Raw genomic sequence first — 15,635 nt, 5'->3', positions numbered from 1 at the left:
GAGCCCTTAAGGTCAGAGGAGCAATCACAGGACCCCAAAGAAAAAGGTATTTGTCTGTCTCTGGGTGGTTATTTCATGCAGCCCAGTTTACCTGGAGTGACCCTGAGTGTTTTAGTTTCGAGGAACGCGACATTCCTCCACATTACTGCATATAGCATAAGTATATTCTTTTTTTTTCTGGTGCTGGGGATTGACCCCAGAGCCCCACATGTACCCACTTTACCTTTGAGCTAATCCCAGCCAATAGTGTTTTCTTTCTTAGTGCTATGTAGTTTTTAGTTATATGAATATATCACAATTTATTTACCTATTCTATTACTGATGCAGCTTTTATATTTTTGGTGATTTATATGGTTTGACTATTAATAACAAAATCATGATGAATATTTTGTACAAGTGTTTTTATAGATATGTGCTTTTAATTTAGAGACTTATTTTTTATATAAATGCATGCAAACAGTTATAGTTCTAAAACTGATATTATCTATAAAATTCTTTTTTTTTCCCCCCAGTGCTAAAATCAAACCCAAAGCCTTGAACATACTAGGCAAATGTTATATCCCTGATCTAAACCTCCAATCCCACTATAAAATCCTTGATAAACCTTTTCAGTTTTCTAACTACAGCATATTTTAGGCCCTGAACCTCTGGATCACCGCTAATCTGCTAAACTAAATAAAATATCAATTAACATGTAAATATTGCCATGCACAGGCAATAATTGTTAAAAAGGCAAAATATAATCAACCCACATTTTACCACAGCCTGACTGTACTATAAGGCACAATATTGTGAAAAGAGCCTAGCCTGGTAAAAGAGTCCTGGCTCTTTGAATAGGTCATGAGGCTAAATGATCCTATCTTGTTTTACTATGTACAGTTAGTTTCCTTAGATTATCCATAAAGACACTGTTATTTAACACCTAACAACATACTATGATTCTGATTTTTGTCTTAGCATCCTCTAAAAGAAGAAAATAAAAATAGTAAATACCTGTAATTAAAAGGCGGGAGACCATCTGCAAACCTTGAAGTTAGAGGATTTCCATCTTTATCATGGTAGAATGCAAAGAGCCCAGCAGAGAAACCCTATAAGAAAAAGTTTGAAATGTCTTACCATGAAAATATCAAGTCTGATTACAGATATCATAACATGTCTGCTATCAAAAGAAAGCACTGATATAAATACATAACAGCATCAGGCCAATGCAGGAACTTCTCATAGGCTGCAACTAAACTATGATTAAGTGGGCCATGTTTATGAATTCTAAATTCTAACTATTTAAAGTAAATATTTAATAAAAGTTTTTCCAAAATGTGTTATATATTTTAAAATTACTTTCAGTATAAATACAATGAATAGCAATTACTGTGCTATAATTCATCTAGGCACTATTAGCACTTTTAAATCACAAACCAAAGAGCATTTTCTGTGTTCTTTAATTCCTCTGGTTTTTTTTTTTTTTTTGGTACCGGGACTGGGGATTGAACTCAGGGGTACTTAACCACTGAGTCACATCCCAAGTCCATTTTTGTATTTTATTTAGAGACAGGGTCTCACTGAGTTGCTTAGTACTTCGCTGTTGCTGAGACAGGCTTTGAACTTGTGATCCTCCTGTTTCAGCCTCCTGAAACACGAGGATCACAGGTGTGCACCATCATGCCTGGCTGTTTGTCTGCTTTTTAAAGTTATTTTGGCCTTCTTCCTTGTTTGAGAACCTATCATCTATCATTTCTGAATGCTGGGCAAGAGATGAAATGATGAAAGCAGTACACTGAATTGTATGGTCAAGCCTGACACTGGTTAAAATAAAATAGATGAATTTAATTAAAAATTACTATGAAAATGTACATTTCTATATGATCAAATATGCAGAGAAAGAAATCATTACTTAGTTAAACATATGCTCTTCTCTAGTTTTGAGAAGGTAGTAGTCATTGCTATTTTTTTAAAAGGATTTTCTTTCTTTCTTTTTTTTTTTGGTACCAGTGATTGAACCCAGGGGTGTTTAACCACAGAGCCACATCCCAACCCCTTTCTAAATATTTTATCTAGAGGGTCTTACTGAGTTGCTTAGTACCTCGCTAAGTTGCTAAGGTTAGTTTTGAACTCAGAATCCTCCTGCCTCAGCCTCCTGAGCTGCTGGGATTATAGGCATGTACCACTGCACCTAGACTAAAGGATTTTCATGGCTATCAGAAGTACCAGCAGCCTAAGGCTCTGTCACAGCAATATACTCTCATGGACTTTTTAGTATCTTTTATTCATAAATCTCAGGATTTTTGTAATACTGGGTATTAGACCTATAAATTTCAGGATTTTAAGAGGAAAACCTTCTATGAAAAAGTCATTCTGCCAGGTGTGATGTTGCATGCCTGTAATTCCTGCAGCTCAGGAGGCTAAGGCAGATGGAAGGCAAATTCAAATCCAGCCTCTGCAATTTAACAAGGCGCTAAGCACCTAGTGAGACCCTTTTCTCAAAATAAAACATAAAAATGGCTGAGGATGTGGCTCAGGGATTAAGCGTCCTGGGTTCAATCCCTGGTACCAAAAGGGGGGAGAAAAAAGAGTCTTAAACTGGCCAGGAATCATGGCACATGCCTATAATCCCAGGGTCTTGGAAGGCTAAGGCCAGCCTGGGCAACCTAGCCAGACCCTGACTCAAAAAAAAAAAGGGGGTGGGATGGGGCTGGGGATATAGTTCTGTTGGTAGATTGCCTGCCTCATATGCACAAGGCCCTAGGTTCAATTTCCAGCACCACACACACAAAAAAAAAGCCTGGGCAGAATGCTGAGAGATAGAGCACCCCTAGGTTCAATCCCCAATATCACAAGCAATATCCAACAACAAAAAGTCTTCAATCTTAATGAGATAATCAATACCTAATATAAAATATTCAAATTCCCATTCTCCATCCCCTCTTCCATCAACAAGGTGAGAAAAGGGGAAAAATTAATGCCATTTGGTATCTTCTATTTCATTAGTGAGATTCTTTTTCTTGCTTTCTTTCCTAATCTAATAACTAAAACAAAGCTACTTTCATGTTTTATAAATAGAAAATATAATCTAGTTCATAACCTAATAGCTATCAATTGTAAGTGATCACCTACTTAACTTCTTTGGCAACCTTCTTTGCTGATATAATTGTGGATTCTGTGTCATTCAAAGTTTGCCAGAATGAGTAATGGAGTCCAGATTATTCTTTTATCTCTACATGTTTCTTCTTCCTCTTCCCCCTCTTGCTCCATTCTTCTTCTTTTTTTTTTTTTTTTGGTCTAAGGATCAAACCTAGGGCCTCGCATATGATAGACAAAGGCTATACTTTTTTGAACATTCCAGCCCTTTTTTATTTTTGGTACTGGGGACTGAAACTAGCAGTGCTTTTCCACTGAGCTACATACCCAGACTTTTTTTTTTTTTTTTTTTTTTGTGACAGGGTCTCACTAAGTAGCCCAGGCTGGCCTTGAACTTGTGATCTCCCTGCCTCAGCTTCCCAAGTAGTTGAGATTACAGATATGTGCCACCATGCCCAAACAAACATTTCATTTTAGTATCTCCTTATGTGAAGAACATGACTATAATCTAGTTACATTAGAGTTTCACTTTGTCAATCAGTATGTTTGATAATTGAAAGACAAACTTATATTTCAAGGTCATACATGATAGCTCACTAAATAAGAAAAATAATAGCCACTAATTTTATTATAGCTTACTACATATAGGATGGTGCTACACCAGTTATACGTACTATCTTGTTTAACTTTCAAGAAATAAAATTCATTGTAGTGTGTACTATTATTTTCCTCATTTTATAAATGAAACTGAGGCTACCAAAGGCTAACCAATTTGCACCAAACCCCAAAATTTTTTAATCATACAGCTAAGAAAATTCAGACCTATGTCTGTGTGACCCTTTCTCTCTTAACAAGTATATTTTGTTCCCCTCCATTTCCTAAACATACTTAAATAGTATCAGAGAACTTTTCCTAGGGTTTTAGGCAATTTCTTTAAATCCCATAGGCATATGGTAAAATTTAATATTTTGGACAAATTGGGGAAAAGGAATACAGAAATTCTGAATCAGTTAGTACATATATATTTAGAAAGCCCAAATGGCCCAGAGTGATGGCATACACCTGTAATCCCAGCAACTCAGGAGGCTAAGAAAAGAAGATCACAAGTTTGATGTCAGCCTCATCAACTTGGTAATAATAACCTGTCTCAAAACAAAAAAAATAGAAAGGGCTGGGGATATAGCTCATTGATAGAGTACCCCTGGGTTCAATTCTTAGTATCAGACACATGCATACATACACAAAATAAAAAAGAGGAAAAAAAGCCCATGTTAGACCAAGAGGGCTTTTACAAATTAGCTTTCCTAAGAGCTGTATCAGCATATCAAATATTCTAGAGGAAAGTAATTTTTCTAAGTTACTAAATTCTTTTCAGAAGAAGCTTAATCATTCTCCCCAAGTCCTATTTACTGAATAGATCAAATATCTAATTATATTAGATAGAAAAATTCAACCTACTTATTATCCTATCATTAAAAATTCTTTATTAGCAGAGACCTAATTAATCAGGTTTTACTGAACAAAAATGTAAGAATTCACATAATCTTAAATTTTAAAATATGCAACAAAATAAGAACACAATAAGCAGAAAATTAAAGCATGAAGGAAAGAAGAGTAGGTAACAGCTTTACCAGGGCATGAATAATCTCATGTTTCACTGTGGACAGCATCCCAATAAACTCCTGAGGCTGGGTAGAGATCATATTTGGACACAGGTTAGCATATCCTGCTATTGGCCTGTTAAAATAGACATTGAATTTTTATTATATTCCAGAACAATATTTATTACTATATTTACTAATCTATGATTCTCTATGAAAAACTGCTCAAGGACAGAAAAACCTTTATTTAATATTCAATATAATTTTTTGAAATCTTTTAAAAAAATTTTTAGTTATAGATGGATACAATATCTTTTTTTTGTTTGTTTGTTTGTTTTGATGCTGGGGATTGAACCTAGGGCCTTGTGCAAGTGATGCAAGTATTCTACCAACTGAGCTATATCCCCAGCCCCTAGATGGACACAATATATTTATTTTATTTATTTATTTTTTATGGTGTTGTGGATCAAACCAGTGCCTCACACGTGTAAGTAAGTGCTCTATCACTGAGCTACAACCCCAGCCCTTCAATGTAATTTTGTGGCTAACTTTCACTATCTTTTACTCTCAAGACATGTACCCTTTGCTTTCCTATGGCATGACAAAGGAAAATCTATTTCCATAAAAGGATATATGGTCAGTTAATTATATATTAGTGTAAATTAAAATATGTAATACCAAAAAAGGAATAAACTAAAAAACGTACATTCTAGTACTATTTTATTGTAAAACCAGTATTTGATTTTTAGCATTCCCTATATTTTCAGGCATAGAGACAACTAAGTAGACAGGGAAAACAGATATATAATGGGGCAATAAACCATTCAGGTTGCTGAAAATTACTCAACCTTTCTTAATTTCCATCTTTCCTTTTCTTCTGCTGCCAAAATGCCTACATTCACATACATACTTTTACCTTCCCATCATCTTCTTTCAAGTTGTACACACTGTAGAATCTACAGAATTCTACATCTCTCTGTGTGCCTAGAACTGGAGAATTCAGTACCATACTAGGACCCAGGGTGATTAAATCACTTCTACCATGTACCTACTTGTCTTTCAAAAGCTGTGGTAAACCGACAATGCTAAGGAACATGAAGATTGTTCTACATTTTTTTTCCCTAACATTTACCACAGAAATACTACAAACCTCACCAACTATATTTCCTTATTTATAAAGAAGATACACTTCATTTAAATAAAAATTCAGTACATTTCTTTATACTTGATAGCAACAGACTTAGAAAAAGTACGAAGATAAATTAGTTATCAAAACATTGCACGGTGACTTCTAAAATATAAAATATGTCATTGCTAGGCTTAAAAGCCTTCAGGGACTTCCTTTTTATTTTTGCTTTTTGCACTCTAGGATTGCACCTAGGGATGCTCTACCACTGAGCCACATCCTCAGCCCTGTTTTTTTTTTAAGACAGGGTCTCATTAAGTTGCTGAGACTGGCCTCAAGCTTGCAATTCTCCTGCCTCAGCCTCCCAAGTCACTGGGATTACAGGAGTGAGCCATCACATGTGGCTACTTCACGGACCTCTCACAGCACTTAAAATAAGTAATAGTTCTGTCTGCCTCTTCTAACACAGTGTCCACTGAAGTGACCTCTGACAGCAAAATGTATACATGCTTTTTCCTAACATAAGTTTTTTTCTCCAACCTCTTTACTTGGATAAAGCCTATCAATGCTCAGGTCAAAGCTAAAATTTCACTTATTCAAAGAGGCTTTCCTTGCTTAACTGAATGAAATGTATCTTCTCCTTTTACTCCCCTTTACAACATCCTGTACAAAGTATTTTTCTATAAAGTATAATATTTTAAATCACATATCTACAATTAAAATTTAAACCAATACCTGTCTTCTTCTGAAATCTGTAAATTCCATGAGGTGGGTGCACATGTGTATTTTGTTCACCTCGTCTGCTGGCAATATATTAGACATTCAAATAATAATGGAATGAATTCATGAAATACACCAGTTTTGAAGGAAGATTCCTTCAAAAAGATTCAAAAAAGAAATACTGGAGACATTGTACTGCTCATTCTATAAACATCAATACTATTCTCAGAAAAAAACAAAATCTTTCCCTAGATGTGAGTAGTTTCATAGTCATGGTACAAAGAACATTTATTCTTTTAGCTACTCATTCATACCAAACAAACCAAACATTAAGTGCTGTAAATAAATATAACTATAAATAAACATAACAATGACAATGAAACACACTTCTCACTTAAGGGGATTCTCCTTTGTGTGACTCCTATGCTGGGTTCTCTCACCAGAAGACAACTAGACACTTTTGGTACTTTCCACATTATGAGATGCTGAACTGAGATTAACTAATTTAGACTCAATCCAGGATTTCATATCTTTCTTCTCACTTCTCCAGGGATGTCTTTCTTATTCTAATACATAAGGTTCATTTTAATGGGTCTTTTAGAAAAGTAATAAAAACTCATTGTCAAAAGGTATATATTATAACGTAACATAATATTGGAATGTACAAAGAAAAAAGTGAATATTACCTGTTTTATACCCTACACTTACTAAATTCCATCAACAATATTATGTGTATCCATTTTACGGTAACTAGTCATCCTGGTTTGCCCAGGACTGAGGGGTTCCTGGAATGTGAGACTTTCAGTGTTAACAAATGATACTACCAGGGCAGTCCTAGACAAACTGGGATGACTAGTAATCCTATTTCTGACTTTTTTCTTAGCACATTCAAATACATACATAGATTTTTATTAAACAAATATGGACTCATATTAGGTACTCTCCTTTGCAATCTTATTTTGACCCTTTCTAATAAGTTCAAAATAAGATTTTGTGTGCATTTGATACGAATAGCTTAGTTAAAGTAAAAATAAAAACATGATTTTGCAGCACTCCTTTTGGGAAAGTATACTTCTCAAAGATATCCACTTTTCTTAAATATCTCATTTTATCAAGTAACTTATTCATTTAATACTTTAACTAGCAAATTTCATTGCTATTAAGACATCATTCATAATTATAAATTATAAATTTAAAGGCATCTCCTCAAGGAAAAAAGAATACTAGCATATACATAATCTGCAAAAACAGTACTTTCTTCTACAGCAACATACTCAATAGTTGATACTTAGCTTTCTCAACATTCAGTCTAAAGATTTAAGTTGATTTCACCAGTTAACAATTACATCTTATCACACTAAGAGACTGCTTTTCATAATGCATTTACTTTTACTTCCTTAAGTACCTTTAAGATTGACAATACAAACCGGGCACAGCAGCACACATCTATAATCTTAGTAACTTTGGAGACTGAGACAAGAGGATGGCAAGTTCAAAACCAGACTGGGCAACTTAGCAAGGCTCTAAGCAAATTAGCAAGACCCTGTCTCAAAATAGAAAATTAACAGGGGATGTGGTAAGTGGTAAAATACCTCTGGGTTTAATCCCCAGTGCCAAAAAAATCAAAAAGATTGACACTACAATTCTGAAGCATATACCAGCATTTTCTTCGTATTGTTTACATGATTCAACTAAGTTTTCTAATTTATCTTCAAGTAAATTACACCAATAGAAAAAAAATGGCTCTTTATGTTGGAGTCAATAAATGGATGTTTTGCACCGCAGCAATGGTCCTTACATGCACATGAATTAGACACATTACCCTCTCTTAAATTTGAGAATGTCTATATAGTCAATTCTGAGACATGCATCAGTTTCTACTGCTTTTTTTTTTTTTTAATGTTTTTAGTTGTAGATGGACACAATACCTTTGTTTATCTAGTTTTTTTTTTTTTTTTTTTTTATGTGGTGCTAAGGATCAAACCCAGTGACTCATGCTTGCTAGGCAAGAGCTCTACCACTGAGCCACAAATCCAGTCCAGTTTCTACTGCTTTTTTTAACTGATTTGCTTGGTGTATGACAGGCAATCTTCTGTATGTATACTAACTTTTCATTTCAAGGCTAGGCTGCTTCACCATGAACACTTTTTTAAAATCATTTGTGAAAAACAAAGAAGTTTCTGAATTGTTAAGTGATTATTTGGCTAAGTGCAGCATATGTAACAAATGATACGACAATTAAATTATTCTCAATTAACATCTGAGTTGTTTCTTTACAGAAGTATTCACCTGGAAAGAAAATTCTCTTAACAGTACACTTTTTCTTTGGAGTTTATGGGTAAAAAAGATAGGATCAGAATGAAAGAGGAGTGGAGAAGAAAAAGTCAAATGAGTTTTTCACTATTCTTCATTCTGACCAGAAAACTTCTATTACCAATATGAATAACAGTCCTACCACAGAGGAAGAGGGGGCACCCTTTAAACTCAGGCAGCATGTTATTTCTTACTACTAGAAGCAATTGTCAAATGTAAAATTCCTGTAATGGTAACAATAAAAATATGGTTTAAGAGTTCCCTGATTAGATCTTATAAAATAAATCTCAAAGAAACCTTTACCTGTCCATTTTTGCTTCCTGCTGACAATAGGCTGCATAAGAGATAATGTTTTCATGGCGGCATCTCTCAGTGGCCAGAGCACCAACATAAAGGACAAAGTCTGCATCTCGGACACCCTCTTGATCCAGCATACCCACTGCTCCACAGGGCCACTTACCCCCTCGGCAAACCCTACATTGCTGCACCAGTAGGGGTGAACAGAAAAATCAGACCAGAGACATGGTTAGCTAAAGAGACAAACTTAAGAGTGAATCCAGTATATATCTAAATATGGTATGATTTATTTTATAAAGGCCAAAAAACTAATATGCAGAAAAGATAGAAATTAAAAAGGTTTCAAAACCCTAAAACTTAGTGATGAAACTTCCATATACTTTTTTTGGAGGGGGAGGGGGTGATTGGGATTGAACCCAGAGTCTCATCATGCTAAATGCTCTACCACTGAACAATGTCCTATACACAATTTTTACAACTTTCTTTGAGGCTATAGTTATTTCAAAATTAATTAATAAAAAACTTTTTAGTTAATGGAAATATATTTCCTATTGTAAAGAAATCCATGTATCTTATTTAAAAAATTTGATAATATAAAACCATATAAAGAAAATATTAAAGTCATCCATGATTATTACCCTTGTTTCTAGTTTTCTTTTTTCACCCCTCTCAGTAGTAAGAGACTTGTTTCTAGTATTTTCTAGGCAAATCTTACTTTGACTCTTCAAATTACAATTAGAAAAAAATCAGTAATTTTTTTAGGTTAAGCTATGCTTACAGAAAGAAGAAAAAACAAAAACAAAAGACCCAGGCACTCCCATTTCACTTAATAGAAAGTATATGTTATTTACCCTTGCTTCAATAACATATCTTTATAATTTTAAAATTCAATTATTTTAACCTATTAGTAGCTGGTATTACAAAAAGTTTACATTTTTAAGCTTCTTTCTCATGAATATCTACTTAATTAAACAAAATCAGAACTTTCAAGAAGTAGGAAGTAGAACTTGGAAGAACCAAGAAAATTAAAAGCAATGAACAAACTCTTAGAAAAAAAAGATAATGAAATCAGTCTCAAAATATCTAGGAAATGCCTTGGCAAAAGAGATAGGGATACAATCGACAATCTGTTTAAAATTTTAAACATGTCCCTAAAGCTCCTTGTGCACTCAAGAAATTTGAAACAGTTAAGTAAAACTGAGTAAGCAAATTGTAGATGCCAACCTGTACAATTGTACAGGTGCCTTCACTTCGCTTCAAATACCTTAAGAAAAAATTCCAAAGGAATCTAATCTAAAATATATGGTCTACCTTCTATTTATTTACAATATAAACAAATACACATACTTTTTTCATTGGTGTATTACAATTATACATAAAATGGGATTTACTGTGACATATTCATACATGCATATAGCCTAATTTGCCAGTTCTTCCTCTTTTCCCTTCCCCTCAGATCCCCTAGCTCTACACTACTGATATCCCTTCTATTTTCACGAGATTCCCTTTATTTCTCTGTAGCTTCAGCTTATAAAACATTTGACTCTTGGCTTTCTGAGTCTGGCTTATACAAATTTATTTAGTGTGATATTCTCCAGATCTATTGATTTATCACCAAAAGACACAATTTTATTCTTTTTTAAGGCTGAATAGAACTCCATTGTGAATAGATACATTTTCTTTAACTGTTCATGTGTTGATGACATCTATGCTAGTTCCCTAACTAGGCTCTTGTGAATTACACTGCTATACACATTATGTATTGTTATGGTATACTGATTCCAGTTATTTTGGATAAGTCTTGAATAGCTGGGTCATATATTGGTTCCTTACCTAGTCTCCTGAGAAATTGCTCTACTGACTTCCACAATGGTCATACTAATTTACCGTCTCACCAACAATTTATGTGTTCCTTTCTTCCCACATCCTCTCCAGTGTTTTTTGTTATTTACATTCTTGAGGGTTGCCATTCTAATTGGGATGGGATGAAATTTCAGTGTAGTTTTGATTTTTATTTCCCTGAATGCTAAAAATGTCAAACATTTTTCATATATTTTGGCCATTTGGCTTACTTCTTTTTTTTTTAATATATTTTTTTTAGTTGCCATTTTTTACTTTATTTCTTTATTTATATGTGGTGCTAAGGATCGAACCCAGGGCCTCACACATGCCAGGCAAGCGCTCTACCACTGAGCCACAACCCCAGTCCCTGGCTTACTTCTTTTGAGAATGTCTGTTTTGTTCTTTTGCCCACTTATTGACTAAGTTATTTGTGCTCTTGGTATTTTAAGTTTTTTGAATTCTTCATATACTCTGGGATATCCTCTGCTCAGAGAGTAACTAGCAAACTCCCATTCTGTAGGCTCTTAATTGTTTCCTTTGATGTGCAGAAACTTAAATTTGATGCCATTCCACTTATTCTTTGTTTTAATTCTTTTTGTATTTTTTTATACCAGGGATTGAACTCAGGGGCACTTGACTACTGAGCCACATGTCCAGGTCTATTTTGTATTTTTTTATTTAGAGACAAGGTCTCACTGAGTTGCTTAGTGCCTTGCCTGTTGCTGAGGCTGCCTTTGAACTTGCAATTCTCCTGTCTCAGCCTACCAAGCCGCTGGGACTACATAGGCATGTGCCTCTGCACCCGGCCTTTTTGTTTAAATTCTTGTGCTTCAGAAATCTTATTAAGAAAATCAGGGCTGGGGATGTGGCTCAAGCGGTAGTGCGCTCGCCTGGCATGCGTGCGGCCCGGGTTCGATCCTCAGCACCACATACAAACAAAGATGTTGTGTCTGCCAAAAACTAAAAAATAAATAAATAAATATTTAAAAAAAAAAAAAAAAAAAAGAAAATCAGTGCTTGAGCCTATTTGTTGGAGTGTTGACCCTGTTTTTCTAAGTTATCTGGTCTAATTCCTAGGTCTTTCATCCATTTTGAGCAGGGTAAGAGATAGGGGTCTAATTTCATTCTATAAATGGCTACTCAGTTCTCCTGGCACAATTTGTTTAAAAAGGCTATCTTTTCTCTACCTTATGTTTTTGGCATCTTTGTCAAAGATGAGATGACTGTGGCTGCTTCTGTGTGGGTTGCCTGTGTGTCTTCTGCTCTCTTCTACTGGTCTTCATGTCTGTTTTTATGCTGTACCATGTAGTTTTTGTTACTAAAGCTGTGTAGTTACCATTAGTTCTTAAAGGAAACCACTAACATTTTGATTTTTGTACAGATTTTTTAACATACACATTCCTCTAGACTATTTCATAATTTTTAACTTATGTATATCTGTACTTTTCAATAAAACACATTGATAATTTTTTTTCATTTAAGAGCTTAAATATCTTTTCAAGTTAGTACATTGAGATCTACTTTGTTCTAAAACAACTGCATAGTATTCCATTATATGGTTATAACATAATTTAATAGCCTACATATGTATATAGTTTTACAAAGAACACCCTTGAACACACAGAAGATAGTTAATACTTTTTTTTTTTTTTTTCCCCTTGAGACAGTGTCTCACTGTGTTGCTCCAGCTGGTCTCAAATTCATAATCTCAAGCAATCCTCCTGCCTCAGCTGGGACTACAGGTATGTGCCATTGTGCCCACATAGTTATTAGTACTTTTGGAATAAATGTGTAAGTTGGGTTGAAGCACATCTTAAGGGATATCAAATTGCCCTTTTAAAAAAACTAAGGTAAGCCAGACGCGGGGGCACACACCTGTAATCCCAGTGGCTGAGGAGGCTGAGGCAGGAGGATTGTGAATTCAAAGCCAGCCTCAGCAACTTAGCAAGGCAATAAGCAACTGGCTAGTGGTTGAGCACCCTTGGGTTCAATGTTCAGTACAATAAAAAAAAACTGAGGTAAGTATATAAGTGCTCAAAGGTGTTCTGGAAAATAAGGATAAAGTTCTAAGCTAAACTGATTCAGCACTTCAGAGACAAATGGGGAAGAAAACAAATGAAAGTAAATGTCATTAAATGCACTTGAAAAGCAATGAAAAAACAGAATCAGCATATCTAACTATTATACTTTTGGTAGAAAAATAAACTTACTAAAGCTCTATATTTGAATCTATAAAAATTTCCCACTGAAAAGATTCAAATGTGCTCCCATGGTTAGACTACAGAGAAAAAACATTGCTAAAAGCAGGGTGAATTACCTGGAGATGTTCCTCAGGCACAATAACTGGTCCACACTTTGTATGTGGTGCACATTCACCAGTACAGTATCTATGAGGATCATTTTCTTTCCGTAGGTATTGGTTTGTTGCACATTGTCTTTGGTACATTTATATATGAAAGTTTAAATACAAAAAAAAAAAAAAATAATAAAAGTAAGAAAGAATAGTTCACAGCAGTTAAAAACAATGCAATAAACTAGTAAGTGCTATGTTACTTCACTAGTAACCTTATTAGGTTACTGTTTAAGTTACAAAAATAGGCTAATAAGGAATTCTAGTTCTGTGGGGAATCCCCCTGATCTAGGTTTTCAAGTACCTAAATACTTTCATGAATTTAATACTGTGGCCATGTGAAGGAGAGATGAAGGGGGTTTGGGGAACAGAGGACCATACCACCCTTGGAGAAGATTCTGTAGACTATCATTATGGAAAATTAGGGAAAGAATAATTATCCAGCAGGGGCTTTTTCATTCTTTTTATATATGTTGCAGTTTGGTCTGTAAGAACAATATAATAAAATATTCTAGTATAAATCTTATACATTGCCATGCTGGTAGAATGAGGAGTGCAGAGTACTAAATGAATGAAGAAAACAACCAGTGTTTAATGTTACCTACCTGCTAAGTAAGATAGTGCCAGCAGGTCTACGAACCTGAAAAGTCTTCTCTAAATAAGAAATAGCTTGTGGGAAAAGTTTGTTCTAAATAATAGGTAGAAGGAAAAAAAAACAATCAGAATTATAGTCAAGGGATAAATTATAGTTAAATAAGTAAGCACAGTATATTAATGACTGAGAGGACAAGAAAGAAAAACCTTACAATTCTGGAATACAGATACTAGTCCAAGGTTGTGTGGCAGTGCGTAAGCAAAGAGTGAACCTAGGTGGAAAGAAATTTCCTTGTTCTCTAGTTGAATTTGGGAAAAGAGAACTAGGCAGAAACTTCTTTCCCTACTTCCATTTAAATAAAAAATTAGAAAATATAAATCTTAATTATTAATCCAGATAACTTCAAGTTTAAGACTGATTTAGACTCTCTCAGGGGCAGATTATGTTAAAAAAAAATCTTAGGTTTAAACTCACCAATTTCTCTATCCTATAGTGAATTGGTTTAATGTGTGTATGTGTGTATGACTTTCACATCAGTTAAAAATCTGATGAAGTTTGCATCTTTATAAACAACTTTGGCATATCACACTATCAGGTCAATTAATCTTCAGAAGAATGAACATTCCCAGGGGCTGAGAATGTGGCTCAAGCGGTAGCACGCTGGCCTGGCATGTGCAGGGTGCTGGGTTCGATCCTCAGCACCACATAAAAATAAAATAAAGATGTTGTGTCCACCGAAAACTAAATATTAAAAAAAAAAAAAGAATGAACATTCCCACAAAGAGAAAGGTGTATTCAACGTTTTTCAAAAGTTGTCGTTTTCACCCTACCCCAGCATGCCTCGTTCCCAAAAACTTGAGCAAGAAGTACAAAAGGAGAAGACTGATTTAATATCAATTATAAAATAAGGCAACTGATTTCATGCCAAATACTGACAAAATCTCATTGAGGGTGTAACAAAAACTACTTGGTAAAATGATAAATATATTCACTACCAACATCTTTTATTTAATCATTCATAAAAGTCCTGGGTTTTTAAAAAATTTTTATTTTTTAGTTTTAGGTGGACACAATATCTTTATTTTAATTTTTATGTGGTACTGAGGATTGAAACCGGTTCCTTATGCATGCTAGGCAAGCGCTCTACCTGAGCCACAACCCCAGACCTTTTTTTTTTTCTTGATTAAAGTAGAATTTATATATTTTATGGGAGAGTGGGGCAGGAGGACTGCAAATTGGAAGTCAGCAGCAACTTGGCAGTACCTTGTCTCAAAAAAATAAAAAGGGGTGGGGTATAGTTCAGTTGTAGCTTGCCCCCCGAGTTCAATTCCCAGGACTGGGGGGGAAAAAAAAAAAAAATATATATATATATATATATATATATACACACACACATATATATATACACACACATATATATATACACACACACACACACATATATATATACATATACACACACATATAATTTTAAATGTCCTAATTCATAAGTATTTATTACATACCTTTACAAGGTATCTTTTCTCAGGGAGCAACCTGAAAATAATGACATAAAACATAAGAACTCCCACTCTTGAGGCAAAGCACTCTCATTTGTTCAGATTCCATCTGTCAAGAGCCCCAAGGAACGCTGTGTGGAAACAGTATTTGTCTCCAAAAATCTCCCATTTACCACAGTGAGTATTTGAGGATCATTCTGTGCCAAACCACAGGGCT

At 34.5% G+C, this 15,635-nt stretch overlaps 1 protein-coding gene across 8 annotated transcripts in view; it reads right to left on the bottom strand.

Annotated features, from left to right (window-relative positions):
* Lmln (leishmanolysin like peptidase) overlaps positions 1-15,635 on the bottom strand; it is a 72,423-nt gene that overhangs the window by 45,430 nt on the left and 11,358 nt on the right. For all 8 annotated transcript variants that reach the window (XR_011708341.1, XR_011708339.1, XR_011708340.1 and 5 more), the window contains exons 3-8: positions 15,425-15,455; positions 13,930-14,012; positions 13,292-13,409; positions 9,139-9,317; positions 4,707-4,812; positions 994-1,088 (exon numbers count right to left, since the gene is read on the bottom strand). Coding sequence is in view for 4 of the 8 variants with exons in the window: in XM_027936187.2 (XP_027791988.2) it covers positions 994-1,088; positions 4,707-4,812; positions 9,139-9,317; positions 13,292-13,409; positions 13,930-14,012; positions 15,425-15,455 (612 nt within the window). In the remaining 4 variants the exon portion in view is untranslated. The remainder of the gene's footprint in view (positions 1-993; positions 1,089-4,706; positions 4,813-9,138; positions 9,318-13,291; positions 13,410-13,929; positions 14,013-15,424; positions 15,456-15,635) is intronic.

This window comes from Marmota flaviventris, chromosome 8, assembly GCF_047511675.1.
Source record: "Marmota flaviventris isolate mMarFla1 chromosome 8, mMarFla1.hap1, whole genome shotgun sequence".
Lineage (NCBI taxonomy): Eukaryota > Metazoa > Chordata > Mammalia > Rodentia > Sciuridae > Marmota > Marmota flaviventris.
Note: the sequence above shows the minus strand (reverse complement) of the source record. Positions and strands in the feature narration are given on the sequence as shown.